Below are 15,754 nucleotides of genomic sequence, written 5' to 3'. Positions count from 1 at the left end.
ATAAAATTATGTTCTGATTCAAATTGAATATCTAATGGTATCTCAGGAGGATCACTTGCTGAATTGCCACATTTACTAGTTGAGAGCCAAGTATTTCCAGACACAGAACATAATTTCATTTTGGATTCTGGGAATGTTAGTTGAATCTAGCTTATAGGCGAGTTTGAGTACAGCATTAAACTTTGCTGTCTTGGAAAAAAAATCTAAGAAAGCACTTTTCTACGCAATGGATTACCACTAAAGTTGTAGCTATTCCTTGAAATCTTCAATGCCACACTACAACACCGTGGGATAAATTCTGGAAATTGTTTTTTTAAACTATTGCTGGTAGGACTTAAGGATGTCAAATTTGGCCAGAAACTCATTCAAAAACCTTTTACGTTGAGCAGAAAACATCGGAGAGCTTTCCAGGTTTTAACCTAAATATTAGGGGTGACATGGTGGCCCAGTGGTTAGCACCTTTGCATCACAGCTCCAATGACCCAGGTTCAATTCCGACCTCGGGTAACTAACTGTGTGTGAAATTTGCACTTTCTCCCCTTTGGATTTTTCTGGGTGCTCCGGTTTCCTCCCACAGACCAAGGATGTCCAGGTTAGGTGGACTGGCTGTGCTAAATTGCACCTTAGTGTCCAAAACGTTAGGGCAGTTACTGAGTTATGGGGATAGGGTGCATATTCCAAGGGCTGGTGCAGATTTGGTGGGCCGAATGGCCTCCTTCTGCCCTGTAGGGATTCTATAAATGGTTAGTGTAAGTTAATCTTTCTCCTCCTCCTCTCTACAGTTGAGCCACCCATGTTGTTAGGGGCATGGCTCCAGTTGCATTCGCCAGAGGAACCTATTCTCCCATCAGTATTTAGAATTAATCAGTTGCCTGAACTATCTGTCCTTTTCTGTTCCTTTAGTTTTATTTATATTTTAGCATTTCTTACATAATAGCAGGTTTAAAATCCAAAAATTTAAACATTGAAAGGTACAAAAGATAGAACAAACAGTGCAAAAGGAGGCCATTCGACCCATCGAGTCTGCATCGACCCACTTAAGCCCTCACTTCCACCTGTCCCCCTAACACAATAACCCCTCCTAACCTTTTTGGTCACTAAGGGCAATTTAGTGTGGCCAATCCACCAAGCGGCACGTCTTTGGGCTGTGGGAAGAAACAGGAGCACCCAGAGGAAACCCACGCAGACACGGGAGAAAATGCAGACTCCGCACAGACAGTGACCCAGCAGGGAATCAAACCTGGGACCCTGGCGCTGTGAAGCCACAGTGCTAACCACTATGCTACCGTGCTGTCCATCAGATGAAGCAATCTGACTCAAAAACATCCATTAAAATGTTGCCTCTATGGATCTATTAAAACATACTTTACTGGAATATTTTGTTGTAATTCCATACATACAGACAGTAATTCTTGAACAATATATGAGCACTAAACAGTATTTTTTTCTTTGGATAAAACATGACCTGACTAGCAACATAAACTGTCCTAATTGCCCGTCATAAATGTATCTTAAGAAAGGAGAACAATCCTCAGAACAGGTTAAATCTAGAAGAAAATTTCATGATTGAGAAAGCATCAGGTCAATTCAAAATAGAGAACATGTGCAAAAATTAACCATTTCATGCCCAACATTCAAATTGCTTGTCTGTAATTCTAATACAGCTAGTACAAAGTATTTTCATGTGTTCTGACAATCTCCTCCTCTCCACATCCTAACATGGTGAAGAAGACAACATATAAAAACAACCTATGGTTCTGATACATTATTTTGACAGGAAATACCACAATGAGGCTTGTGAGGAAAATGAATTTCAATCAAGGAATAGTCAGGTTGTTAGTGGTTTTCTAATATAAACTGTATTTTAAAGAGGATTACATGGACTGGAACTGAAGGTAAAAAATAGAATAGAATGGCATTGCTATTTAGTCTACTTTCTGGGAAGGTCTAGGCTGGAGGCTAGTGGTGGATCAAGTCACAAAATAAAATACGCTAATTTAATATTTGTTTTTAGTGAAAGGATAACATATTCACTAAGACTTGGATAAAACATTGTCAATGTTTTAATTTCCATACTTGAAAGCCATTTGCACCAAATGAGCCAAGATATCCTGCGCATCGAGTGTGATCCGACTCAGGTCTCTGTCCTGTTTGATGAAGTTGAGAAGTTCTGATGCATTTGCCATCCAGAAGGCAAGTGCACCTGCAATATTCTTCTGTTTCTGTAATGATCAGAATAATGTCATTCTTCAGGACTTTTCTGTGTTACATGATGATCAGTTTTAAATGCAACCCCTGACCGCATGATCCAGGCTAGGCAATGTTAAACAAGGCTGACAAAAGAACATGGCCACAGACATCAAGCAAGGGAACTTGGGCTGAATCTGTACATCACCACAGAAAAGAGCATTAAGCAGATAAAATGAAATGCCAACATAGTTGTGCAGTCAAGTTTTAGTGCTGCATGTTCCAATTGCTAAATGAGTGTTATGTACCATTCAGTCCAGCCACTGGATTTTTTGTTTCTGATATGGAGAAGCATGAGAAACTGAGCTAAGCTGACTGCTGGAAACAGCTCCCAGCAACATGTCCTACCTGTTCATACTGTGCTATATCCTGCAGAAAAGGGAAGAGGAATCAGGTAAAATAGAGAAAAAAATAACAGTCACGATGTACACAAATAATGATTAATACAATGCAAAACATTGCATAAAATTAAATTTAATCGTGAAACTACACAGACAGCAAATTAAAACACAAACCATCTGAACTGCAATGATCTGGAAACAAACTTGCATTAATTTGCATATCAAGTTATCATTTTGCAGTGAGGTTGGTGGGACAAAAAGGAAAGAGGTAATCACTTTCACTACTTTCCCAGTTGAAAGCAAATACTTGAATTTTAGCACTTAGTGGAAAAAATTATTTTGCTTTTTGATATAGGTGTACAAAAATAAAATTGTCTATTTTTAATGTCTAAAGCAGTTTACATCAAATGTCAATTTGATTTAAAACAGAAAATCCTTTGGAAACTTAAAGTAAAGCATTCTGAATATAGAATGTATAAATTAGATTTTTAAAAATCATAACGATTAAAAGCGAGTTGCAAGAAGGCAGTGCCAACGTCTAGTGGAGAAATGTTCAATGACTGCAATTCCAAGAAAATGGCCTAACAGATCTTTAAAAACTGAAATGAAAGCTGTAAACGTTTCTTGTCAAAGGTTAACTAATTACTCTTCCCACAAATTAAGTCCTTATACAAGAGGACTAAAGACTCCCGAGATGCTACAATTCAAGTTGCTTAAAACTGACACGTGCATACACAAGTTTACCCATCCATAAAAAGCTCGGGTTTGTGATGCCCCCTGTAGTCAGGCAAATCAGATTTGCCTGACTACAGGCGGCATCACAAACCCGAGATCAGATCAGAAAGTAAGCCAAGTTTATAATTACTAACAGTCCTCTTCTTATGTACTTATTTCCTCTGGAGCAATGGTTCTCAAACCAAGGGTGACGACCAGAAATGGGGTTGAGGAACGAGCAACTGGGGTCCCGTCTGAACGAGTAAACTGTTAGAAGTATTCATTTCACAGTTTTATTCACCTTTCCCTTAAGCCCATTAAAAAATTTCTATATTTGAAACTCAAGTCCTGCTCGTGTTTAAAAACCGTAACACTCGACAAGTTTGCAGACTGTAACTAGGACACTAGGTCCCTACTAATCAGTTCACGCTGGACCCTGACTGTAACTCTTGAAGTTGCAAGATTAGTTAACCTGAACTTCTCCAAATTTATGCCCCTCACCATCACTCCACCACAGCCTCTGTCCGTTTGTCACCCTGTTTCTCCATCTTGTGTCTTTTCTTTCTAACCCACCCCAATTGTTCAATCAGATAAATATTTTCCCCTGCAAATCAGTTTTCTGGGAGTTTCACGTTGACTGAAAGGGTGAGGAGGATCACATCAGTCATTCAATTATTCATGTTGAAATGGTCATGCTATTCCATTGTTCATGAAACATCCCTTTAAACAATGCTACAATACCTTGGCTTAAATATAGCAACTACCTTGGGAGGTAGTTTCACTGTGTTGAGAATTAACATACAAGTATTTTTTTTTTAAAGCCTGCAGAAAGCAAGCAGAAATTTATTTCAGTAGAGATCATTGACTATACAATTTGAATCCCATATGGAAAGCAGGAGGCTGAATTATTTTTTTAGAGAGCAATTTGGAGTCTAAGTTTGGCCAGTAGGAAAAAAGAGAAGTGCAAATCTGTATTGATAGAGACCAGAATGACATAGATACAAAGAGTGATACACAAAGACAGGGAGAAACTAACACAAATGGTTGGGCAGCACGGTAGCACAAGTGATTAGCACTGTGGCTTCACAGCGCCAGGGTCCCAGGTTCGATTCCCCGCTGGGTCACTGTCTGTGCGGAGTCTGCACGTTCTCCCCGTGTCTGCGTGGGTTTCCCCCTGATGGATTGGCTATGATAAATTGCCCTCAGTGACTAAAAAGGTTAGGAAGCGTCATTGGATTACGGGGAAAGGGTGGAAAGTGAGGGCTAAAGTGGGTCGGTGCCGACTCGATGGGCCGAATGGCCTCCTTCTGCACTGTATGTTCTATGTTAAAAATACAGAGTCACAGATCCTCACCAATCGATCAATCCCCCTCAACTCTTCCTCTGGGTCCAGGCATCAATGGGTCACAATGGGAACATATTTGGGAAGCACTGTTCTTGAGAAAACTCATTGAACTACTAATAATCTTTATTAGTGCCACAAGTGGGCTTATATTAACACTGCAATGAGGCTATTGTGAAAATCCCCTAGTTGCCACAATCCGGCGCCTATTCGTGTAAACAGAGGGAGAATTCAGAATATCCAATTTACTTTACAAGCACGTCTTTCGGGGCTCGTGGGAGGAAACCGGAGTGGCCCAGAGGAAACCCATACAGACACAGGGAGAACTTGCAGATTCCACACGGACAGTGACCCAAGCCGAGAATCAAACCCAGGCCCCTGGTGCTGTGAAGCAACAGTGCTAACCACTGTGCCGTCCGACTTGAGACTCTGCTCCCTAGCCGTCCCTGATTCAATACACTGCTTTTAAATTATTTCATGGGATGTGGGTGTCACTAGTAAGGTCAGCATTTCTTGCCCATTCTTAATTGCCCTTGAATTGTGCAAATTGCTCAGCCATTTCAGAAAGCAGTTAGAAGTCAAGCACGCTGTCACGGGTTTGAAGTCACATGTAGGCCAGACCAGATAAGGATGGCAGATTTCTTTCCCTAAAGAGCATTCATCAACCAGAGAATTTCCATTAGTGTTACGAGCTTTAAATTCCAGATTTATTAACTGAATTTAAATTCCATTAGCTGTTGTGTTAAGATTTGAACCAGTGTCCCCCTTGGCCTCTGGATTACTAGTCCACTGGTTCACCATTTGAACAAGAGCCGAGAGGAAATTAATAAAAACAAGGTACAACATTTTTAAAAAAGGTTTTGTAATGTTAAGTAGCAGCGGCAACAACGAACACTCGTAATTTAGAGGTATGCTAGACAAATCAAGGAAAAACAGAAATGGCTTGCAACTACTTTGGCTGTTTGCTATTTATTCAGTTTTCTCAATTACCCAGACAAATTATAACACTTTTACATGGGAGTGCAAAGTCGTAGATTCAGCACCCTGTGGGTCAAGTCAACACAAAACTGATACACAAATGGGAGTGAAAAATTGCATCCACGAAGAATTATATAGGATATAGAACATAGAAACAGGTCACTGGCCCAATCAGTCCAAGTGGTATTCATGATCCACTTGAGCCGGCTGTCACTTCTTCCTCATATGCTTGCTTAAATTCTCTTTAAATGAATCTATATTATGTCCTTCAACTGCTCCCACTGGTCATGAGTACCACAATACCCAAAGAGTTGTGAGAAAGAAGTTTCTTCTGAATTCTCTATTGATTGCTTGGTGACTATCTTATATTGATGGGCTCTAGTTGAGCCACAAGAGAAAACAGTCTCTCAAATTCACTAACAAAACGTTTAATCTTTTAAAGAATTTGATCGGTTCAGCCCTCAGCCTTATTTAGAGAGAAATGAGACCCACAGTGTGCCAATTAATTCCTAATATGTGCACCTGGCGTCATCCAGCACAACTTCCTGCACCCTCTCAAATGCTTTTATATCCTGAACTCTCATAGTAATTAGCTTTGATACAAATTTGGTACAACTTCTTTACTTTTCAATTCTAGCCCTCGAAAAATAAAGTCTAATGCTTATTTTATGGTCTTGCTAGCCTGTGGCAATCTTTTAGTGATTGGCATATTTGTACTCCGATCCCTTTGCGCTTCTACCCATCAAGACTTGCACTTTCCAAATAACAAGTGACCGCCTTATTCTTGTTATCTGTGCTGAAACTCATTTGCCAATTATTTGCCTGCTCTGTCCCATATCTATCTGGATCTTGGCAGGAATTTGTTTACATTACAAATGTTTTACAAAACATCATAACAGTTGTTTAAATTTTTAATGATAGGAAGAATGATGATCCCAAGGACAGAGATTTGAGGAACTGGAGTGACACGAGGCAAAACTTTGTTCTTACACACAGCACTTGGTTAGGATCTAAAATGCGCTGTGTATGGTGGAGGCAGATTCAATCACAGCTTTCAAGTAAAGTGGATAATTAACTGAAATTGCAAAGACATGGGAAATGGGGGGGGGGGGGGGGGGGGTAGTACAGACATGACAAGCTGAAAGGCCTCCTTTTGTATTGTGACCACTCTATGATTCAATGATAGGTCACTGTTGAGTAGGGAAAACATAATACTGTGTCAAGAGGCAGATTTGCGCATACAGTATACTTTCTAAATTGCCAAAGAAAAATTGATAATTTAATTTCATATTCAGAAAACATACTAATTGTATATTCTTCATTACTACAAGCTGCATATACAATTTTAGAACTTAAGTTTAGGACTTCGGAATTAAATTTGGAATTGCCATTTGGAACAAAACTGCTCTTTATAAAAACGATACACTGAAAAGTAGGGCAACTCTGTTTTAAATTCAATAATAATGGCAGAAACAAGATAAAAAGACAAATGAACCAATGCTTATGTTTTCCCTAAAATTGTCTACAAAAACATGAATAATTGTTTAAAGTAGTATTCTGATTTATCTGATCTACAACTAGGGCTTTACTTGAAATTTGTCATTAAAAGGCACATTCCAATTTATCCTTCCCCTGTGCTTTCTGGTGCAAAGGTGAAGTACAAAGTATCATATTTAAGCTATACCTTTCTTCCACGACCACACCAAAAGATTACAAGCCTGTCTCATGATTTATCTTGCCTTTTGTGATAATTGTAGCAAATACTTCAACAACACCAATCAGTTCAGAACTGCTTTAAGTAATTTTGATCTTGCCAAGTCCACCAACAAAGCAAGTTGTCATCCTACGCCAGTTTACTAGTTAAGCTACAGAAACTATTTTAAGTCAGTAAATGCGTTATCACTTATCCTAATCACTGCAAAATCTGTCATTCAAACATAAAAATGCAAATCTGAAAGCAAATCAAACATCAATGAATCTCAAAACTCACCTGAATAACTCCTTCCATCATGCTAACCATCTTGTTAACTATTGCAATAACTTTATGAGTACGTTCAGAGGGGCTCATATCAGGTCGGTACTGGCTGGACAGGACATATCGGCAAGTCATATACAGTACATATGTAGGAGACAGCTTGAAATGGACAGTAGAACTATTAGTATAGTTAACAACGGCAGATAGGAAGGCATCTTCAGCTGTAAAATAACACAAATGCTTAATTACCAACTAATATAATGACAGCCCATCCCAAAAATATATTTTATTCTAGGACTAGTTTTCAATTTTTATAATAATCTTTATTATTGTCACAAGTAGGCTTACAGTAACACAGCAATGAAGTTACTGTGAAAATCCCCTAGGCACCACATTCCGGCACCTGTTCGGGTACACAGAGGGAGAATTCAGAATTTCCAATTCACCTAAAAGCATGTTTTCTGGGACTTGTGGGAGGAAACTGGAGCACCCACGCTGGAAACCCACGCTGGAAACCCACGCAGAAACAGGGAGAACGTTGGACTCCGCACAGACAGTGACCCAAGCCAGGAATCAAATCCGGGTCCCTAGTGTTGTGAAGCAACAGTGCTAATCACTGTGCTACTGTGCGGCCCAGTGCAATTTCAAGTAGCTAGATGCTTAGAAGATCAAACTTGCATGAATAAAGCACTATTTAAGTCTTCGGTTCCACAGTTAGAGGTACATTTGATTTACTGTCAACTTTATTTCCCCTCATGGGAGAGTCTTGGATCAGAGGGCATAGTCTCAGAATAAAGGGATGCCCATCTAAGACAGATGAGGAGAAACGTCTTCTCTGAGGATTGAGAATCTTTGCAACTCCTTGCCACGGAAAGTTGTGGGGCAGACTCCTTATGTAAATTTTAGGTTGTGATAGATTTTTAATCAGTAAGGGGTTCAAGGGTTACGGGAAAAGGGCAAGGAAGTGGGCATGAGGAATGTCAGATCAGTCATGATCCTATTGAATGGCAGAGCAGGTTAGAGGGGCCAAACTGCCTACTCCTGTTCCTAGTTCTTATGGCTGTGGTCTTAACTCCCCAGATTTCTGTTACCGTGGGCAGCACGGTAGCACTGTGGCATCACAGCGCCAGGGTCCCAGGTTTGATTCCCGGCTGGGTCACTGGATGTGCAGAGTCTGCATGTTCTTCCCGTGTTTGCGTGGGTTTCCTCTGGGTGCTCGGGTTTCCTCCCACTAGTCCTGAAAGACGTGCTTTTAGGTAATTTGTACATTGTGAATTCTCCCTCTGTGTTGCCGAAGAGGTGGCGGAAAGTGCTTTTCACAGTAACTTCATTGTAATGTAAGCCTACTTGTGACAATAAAGATTATATTATATATTAACAGCGAAATGGGATCTTTTACATCCACTTGGCAGGGCAAACCAAACCTCAATTTGACACCTCATCTGGAAGACCTCCACAACATTGTATCACTCCCTCGCAATACTATACTGAAGTGCTAGGCTATATAATGTGCGCAAAACCGACGAGCGGGACTTGAACTTATAACTCAGAGGTGAGTGTTATCAGTAAGCCAAGGCTGATGTTGTAAAAATACAACTAGACCCAATACATATTATATTTAAAAACAGAAACAAATGCATTATTGGGAACACATCTTTAGAATACCTGTGATTATTTGTAAAACAAAAAGCTCGCCCACTGGCTGAATATGCATTTGGGAATACATACCCTGGATATAATTATTTCTTCATCTATAACTTGCAACATGTAAGGAGTTGTAGTTACTTACAACTTTCTCGGAACTCTATAGTTGCTGGCAGAATCAGCTCATGACCTTGTACATCTTGAGGCCTGCAAAAAAGGTGCATTTTCAACAATCAAGTAGTGTATACGGAGTTGATCCCACTGTTAACAGATGCTTACTCGTCCAGTGGTTATGCAGTTGTAGATTTATACACAGCACTAATGAATAAACCAAAATTTATGTAACACATTAAATTTCAATAAATATTTGGCCTAGAATGGTTCCAGCTTCCATACCCACTGGGGGATTTCTCTTCATGGCACTAGAGTATTCAATGTGTAACCAGGGGCGATTTGCTATGCTTTCATTGTATCGCCTTTTTAAGCTAAACTGCACATCTGCTACAGGCCTTCAAAAATGCAAAAACTGAGACATCAATTTATACAGTATTTAAAGTCTACATTACAACTACTGTTATTTTTCTTAAATAAATATTGAACTTGTACATGAACAGAAAAATCTGCAAGTATTGGAAATCCAAAATAGAACAGTGAAAATTAGAGAGTTTATTAGCAATTGAAAAAAAAGGACAAGTTAATGTTCTGGGTGTAGACCCTTCACTACTTCTCGAAGATGAGTGATCATCACAGGATTCGGCACATGGGGAAGATGGAGTTAGTGGGGAGAAAATAGGAATGCCGACTCCCATCACAAAAGGCACTACTGAAACAATAAAAGTACTCCCAATTGCACAATTTGCGAAAATCAGATCGGTTGGTAAAAAAGCTAGCTTTGACAAAGTCACCCAGACTCAAAACATTAGTTCCCTTTTCTCTAACAGTTGCTGTCAGACCTGCTCAGAAGATTGTCTAGCGAGATGTTACATGGTCATTCATAATCTTTTATTCCAGTTTTGCCACAAATATTATAAGTAGCATCAACTGCAGACTCAAAAACTGGGCCAGTGGAACTGTTGTAAATACTTCCTCTCACCTCAGAATATTGATTATGCCAATTGCTGGAAAGCACGTGAACCAGTTAGAGAAGGTCATCAACACACCCAAGGCCAAGCAAGGAAGTATAGGGCACATACCGACTTAAAGAGTAGCCAGTACTGGAACTTAAAATTTCCTTCCCTCAAAGGACAGCCTTTCATTCCAGGAATGAATTTAGCAGATCATTATACCTCCCTTTTACGGTATGTATTTTTCTTCTTTCGTAAGGAGAACAAACTGTATATAGTACTCCAGATGTGGTCTCACAAAAGCTTTATATAATTGAAGACAGACTGCCCAACTTTTTCAATAAAGGCAAACAAATCATTTGCCTTTCTAATGGTTTGCTGTACTTGCAAGTTAACATTGTGATTCACATACTTGGGATTTGAGAGAGATCTTGACACTCTAAATGGTGGTTTTGGAAAGTGAAGCCACATTCAAGAATGGCTAGTCAATAATACGTTGTAGGTTTATCGTTGAAACAGATTTGACATTCCTCAAAATTATGGTTGGTAGCAAGTCAATATTACAAAGTTCAAAGACTTGAAGGAAAAAGATTTCAGATAAAATCTGATGCCGATGAAGACAACGGCCAGAAAACCAACACAACTGTTAAAAAATACAGACTGGCATGACATTTCCCATTTTTCAATGATAGTCATTTCATCAACCATCATGGTGTGATGGTTAACTTGTCAATTCCAATGGGACAAAATATGGTCTCACAACAGGCAGAAAGGACACATGCCATTGATGTTCTGCCCAGATATTTTATACCAGTGGATAATGTAGACAAATGTTTCCTACATATCTGGAAAATACAAATGTCTTGCTCAGACACAAACTCACGTTCATGCTTCAGGTGTAACAAAGTAAACTTCTTGGTCTTCCTTCAAATCTGCATCATTATAAATGCAATGGGTCCAGGAGTGCATTTGTGATATGACAAAGTGCATCTCATCGGACCTGTATCATCCCCACCGCCCCAAAAACCGGTCCCAGGGACCTCGTGGTTTGAAAGTTGAATCTTGGATTCGGGGTATGTGTTCCAGTTGCAACGTGTGTGTGACAAAAGAGTTGCAAATCTTTGAACCTGTTCATAAAAAGCTTCCAATACTGCAAAACTGTAAATTACAGAATTTGTTTTGGCCAACCATACAACTGACATCTCAACTTTTCCATGCTCCAATTCCAGCCCTGAGGGAATTACACTCACTTCTCCACTTTATATTACCCATGTGGAGCGTACATGGTCTCTCTGCAGGAATATCCTGTAACAAAGCCTGGAGTGGGTTAGCAGAAGACAGGAACTCCCCAAGTTTCCAAAGATGAACGGCCAGAGTTCAATTAGCTAAGATCATGCAGAGTACCACAGTAGCTCAAAAGCAAAGCATCTTCCTGCTTGATAACTGACGACCACATTAAGGTCATGGCTTACTTCTTAACACCATAAGGCAAATTTACTAGTTAGATAACTGTCAAAGAGGAGCACCTTTATTGTTCCAGAAGTACCAGAGACACCAACGCTACCCTTCACAAAAGCATCCAACAAATCACTGAAGATATGAATAGGGCTTAACAGGATACAACATTGCCTCACTCATGCATGTATGAACAGGTTCAAAGATTTGCAACTCTTTTGTCACACACACGTTGCAACTGGAACACATACCCCGAATCCCAGATTCAACTTTCAAACCACGAGGTCCCTGGGACTGGTTTTTGGGGAGGTGGGGATGATACAGGTCAGATGAGATGCACTTGAACAGAACTGGGACAAGCAGGATCTGAACTAACTTGGCAAGGGAATGAGAACTAGAACTGTAGCACTAGAAAGGAGAAACAAGATGTACACAGGATTTGGAGGGGAAGATAACACCAAGAAATGAGAACCGGTTAGAGTAAGGAGGAGTTGAATAAGGTCTAAATTACGTTTTCAGTGCATATGCAAACATAGAAAGCGTGGTCAATAAATTTGGTGAGCTGCACAAGTAGATAACTACATGGGAATACAAAAATAATGGAGACTTAACTGAATATGGGGTAGGACTGGGGACTGGGGACTAAATATTCCTGGGTACAAGGCGTTCAGGAAAGATGGAGAAAGAAAATGGGCGGTGGCCGTATTGATTAAGTGTGTGTGTGTGTGTGGGGGGGGGAAGAAGAGAGAGAAAAGATGAAGGGGAGGATATTCTTGAGGGCCCAAGAACTGGACCTATTGGCTAGAATTGAGAAAGAATTAAGCTATAATTACACTGCTGGGTATATTCTACTGGTCACCAAATAGTGGGAAAGATATAAAGGAGAAAATTTGCAGGGAAATTACAGAAATGCAAAAACTATACAGTAGTGATAATGTGGAAATCGCTTAATATAGATTGGGATGGTAATATGTCAAGAGGGTAGGTGGTAGGTGGAGGAGAGGGAGGGCAGAAAAGTCTGTTCAGGAAAATGTCCTTACTCTTGCTTCACATTCAATGATCAAAGAGGCACTGATGTATATAGTTCTAGGGAAAAGGTGGGTCAAGTGCATCAATAATCAGTTGTGTAACAAAAATCACAAGGTACTGAAAACTTCAGAACAGTTAGAATGTAGCTGTTCCCTTTGGCAGAAGGATCGAAAATCGGAATACACCAATTTAAGGTGAATGCCAAAAGAATCAATAGTGACATGATGAAAATCCTTCTTAAACAAAGTGAGTGGTTTTCTCCTGGAATGCAGTGCCTGAGAATAATGCGGGCAGATTCAATCATGGCTTTGAAACGGGAATTTGATAAGCACCTGAAGGAAAGAAATTACAGGGTTGTAGGGAAAGGGAAGGAGAATGGGAGAAGTCAAGTTGAAAGGTTCTGGAGAATGGGCAGGAGAGTGGTGTTAAGGCCATGATGGTATCAGCCATGATTGTATTGAATGGTGGAGCAGGTTCAAGAAGCTAAATTGCCTGCTCCTAGTTCTGATGGTCTCAGAAATAACTATTGTCTGATTTTACCATCCAGATCTTGGCCTGTAACCCTGTAGGTAACAGCACCTTAAGCATAAATCTGGTGTTCTTAATTAATAAGGGCATTTCTTGATTAATATGGTCAGGGGCTATGGGTAGAAAGCAAGAGAATGGGGAAGAAGAATATATCAGCCATGATTGAACGGCGGAAAGGGCCAAATGGCCTCATTCTGCTCTCATATCTTATGATCTTGCAGACAGCTGGCATGGGCTCAATGGGGAAAATGGCATCTTTCTGTGCTGCAATCACTCATGATCCTATGAACTGCTGTAGGCAAATGATAGAGCGGAGGAGATTCAAAAACAATTGTTTACATTTTGAGACTAGACTAATTCCACTCTACGTACTTGCACTCAAGCATGCCTCAAGCAGTATTCAACGGATTACACGTTCTATGTAAGAAAGCAGACCTCAGAGCTGCATGTGGTGCAATGGATAGAACTGGGATTGCGACACTGAGGACCCGGGTTCGAATCCCAGCCCTGGGTCACTGTCCATATGCAATTTGCACATTCTCCCCAAGTCTGCGTGGGTTTCACCCCCACAACCCAAAGATGTGCAGGTTAGGTGGATTGGCCATGCTAAATTGCCCCTTAATTGGAAAAAAAAATTGGGTACGCAAAAACAAATTTTTAAAAAAGGAAAGCAGACCTCATCCAAGCCAGATTGCTAACCCCAGTCAAATTGAAAAATAATCTTCATCAGCACCAGATTACTTCAATAAAGTACATTAACCATGCTTAAGTACCAAAAAATGTTCATATAGCTATGTGAGGATTAATTTGCCGACTGGAAAATCTGAAATAACGCAAGGTGGCTAATAAACAAACGTTCGAATGATTATAAAAATTATGCCTTGCCTGATCTCTTGTTTGTAGTAGTCTTGCTGTTCCACTCGGATAATTGGCTTCACCACATTACGTTCACTTGAACTGGAACTTGAAGCTGTGTGCTCACTATCCAATCTATCTGAACTCTAGGGAAAAAAGATGTCAGGATTAGGATAAAGTTTTTTGTGGCATTTCTAAACATTTCAAAGAATTGCAACAGACACATAAGATAGCCCAGATTTTGCACTGAAAATAATGACAAAGCTAACAGTGCGCACTATTACCAAAGTATATTGGATTGTAACTTTTGAAATAGACATGTGCAGTTAAATGTAGAATTCTGAAAGTTGTAATCAGTCTTATTCTGCTCCTCTACCAGCTGCCAGCAAATGGACGTAGAATCTGGCTGCCAGCGAACGGACGTAGAATTCCGGCCAGTATTTCATCAACAGACTCAACATTGAAATCAATCAAGGGCATGATACCCACTGAACATACCCTAAAAAGTTAGAGCTTGAGTGTTCAGGTGCATGTGATTTTTTTAATCAAAACAACACGTGTCTCATTCCTTCAGAATTGAATTCATAGATTTTTTAAAGTTAGTTTTGCTCTGATCTCAATTCCATCTTTCTTTTTCTAATATTTATATTCATGGGTTGTGGGTGTCCCTGGCTAGGCCAGCATTGTTATTATCCATCCCTATTGCCCTTAAGGGGGTGGTGGTGAGCTGCCTTCATGAACCCGTATAGTCCACACGCACCCACAGTGCTGTTAGGGAGGAGGTTCCAGGATTTTTGATGCAGAGAAGTCAGGATGTTGAGACTTTGAAGGGAACTTTGCAGGTGGTGGTGTTCCCATACATTTGTCCTAGTCCTTCTAAGTGATAGAGGTCACAGGTTTGGAAGGTGCTGCTGAAGGCACCCAGGTGAGTTGCTACAGTGCATCTTCCAGATGGTACACACTTGCCACTGTGCGTTGGTGATGGGTATGAATCTGCAAGGCACTGCCATTCGACATTAACCATATACAATTGATATATTTCTAGATACACTTGCCAGTAATGGTTGCTGGAACAGCTTTGTCACATGAACATGGAAGAATAGCAGCACCCAGTTTCTTTCAGAGATCGATTTCAACTTGGCTTGACACAATTGATCAAGAAGTAATTTCACTAAATGATCTCCATCTTTCCCAGGTTAAACATGAATCTAGAATAACTAATCTTTAAATTCCATGCTATTAATACTTGGTACATTTCCAAGAACACAACGGCTTAGTTTATTCCATACACAATTTGATTAGCTTTTCTTTAACACTCGCAACTCAACTTTACTTTAAAGGTGTAACGCAATACATTAATGTAGATTCTATTCCTCTCAACCATAACATGTGGAGAAAGGAAGACATTTTTTGCCAAGGGCACAAGTAAGCAAACTACAGTTCCAAATAACCAAAAATATGTATAACAAGATCTGCGAGCCATTAGGTACTCCAGTTGATGACAAAATCAGCTGGGCGATGGAGTGTTAAAAGCAGAATCAAGGTCAAAAATAAGGACAACTACTTCAAGATCAGAAAGCAA

General features: G+C 40.0%; 1 protein-coding gene across 9 annotated transcripts in view; it reads right to left on the bottom strand.

Moving 5' to 3' along the window:
- The window catches only part of afdna (afadin, adherens junction formation factor a), a 253,647-nt gene that overhangs the window by 92,985 nt on the left and 144,908 nt on the right, over positions 1-15,754 (bottom strand). For 6 of the 9 annotated variants that reach the window (XM_038803241.1, XM_038803267.1, XM_038803296.1 and 3 more), the window contains exons 12-16: positions 14,203-14,318; positions 9,387-9,448; positions 7,613-7,818; positions 2,596-2,616; positions 2,077-2,222 (exon numbers count right to left, since the gene is read on the bottom strand). In XM_038803241.1, coding sequence (XP_038659169.1) covers positions 2,077-2,222; positions 2,596-2,616; positions 7,613-7,818; positions 9,387-9,448; positions 14,203-14,318 — 551 coding nt within the window. The remainder of the gene's footprint in view (positions 1-2,076; positions 2,223-2,595; positions 2,617-7,612; positions 7,819-9,386; positions 9,449-14,202; positions 14,319-15,754) is intronic. The other 3 variants (XM_038803250.1, XM_038803288.1, XM_038803301.1) reach the window with 1 other exon arrangement.

Source organism: Scyliorhinus canicula, chromosome 1, assembly GCF_902713615.1.
Source record: "Scyliorhinus canicula chromosome 1, sScyCan1.1, whole genome shotgun sequence".
Lineage (NCBI taxonomy): Eukaryota > Metazoa > Chordata > Chondrichthyes > Carcharhiniformes > Scyliorhinidae > Scyliorhinus > Scyliorhinus canicula.
Note: the sequence above shows the minus strand (reverse complement) of the source record. Positions and strands in the feature narration are given on the sequence as shown.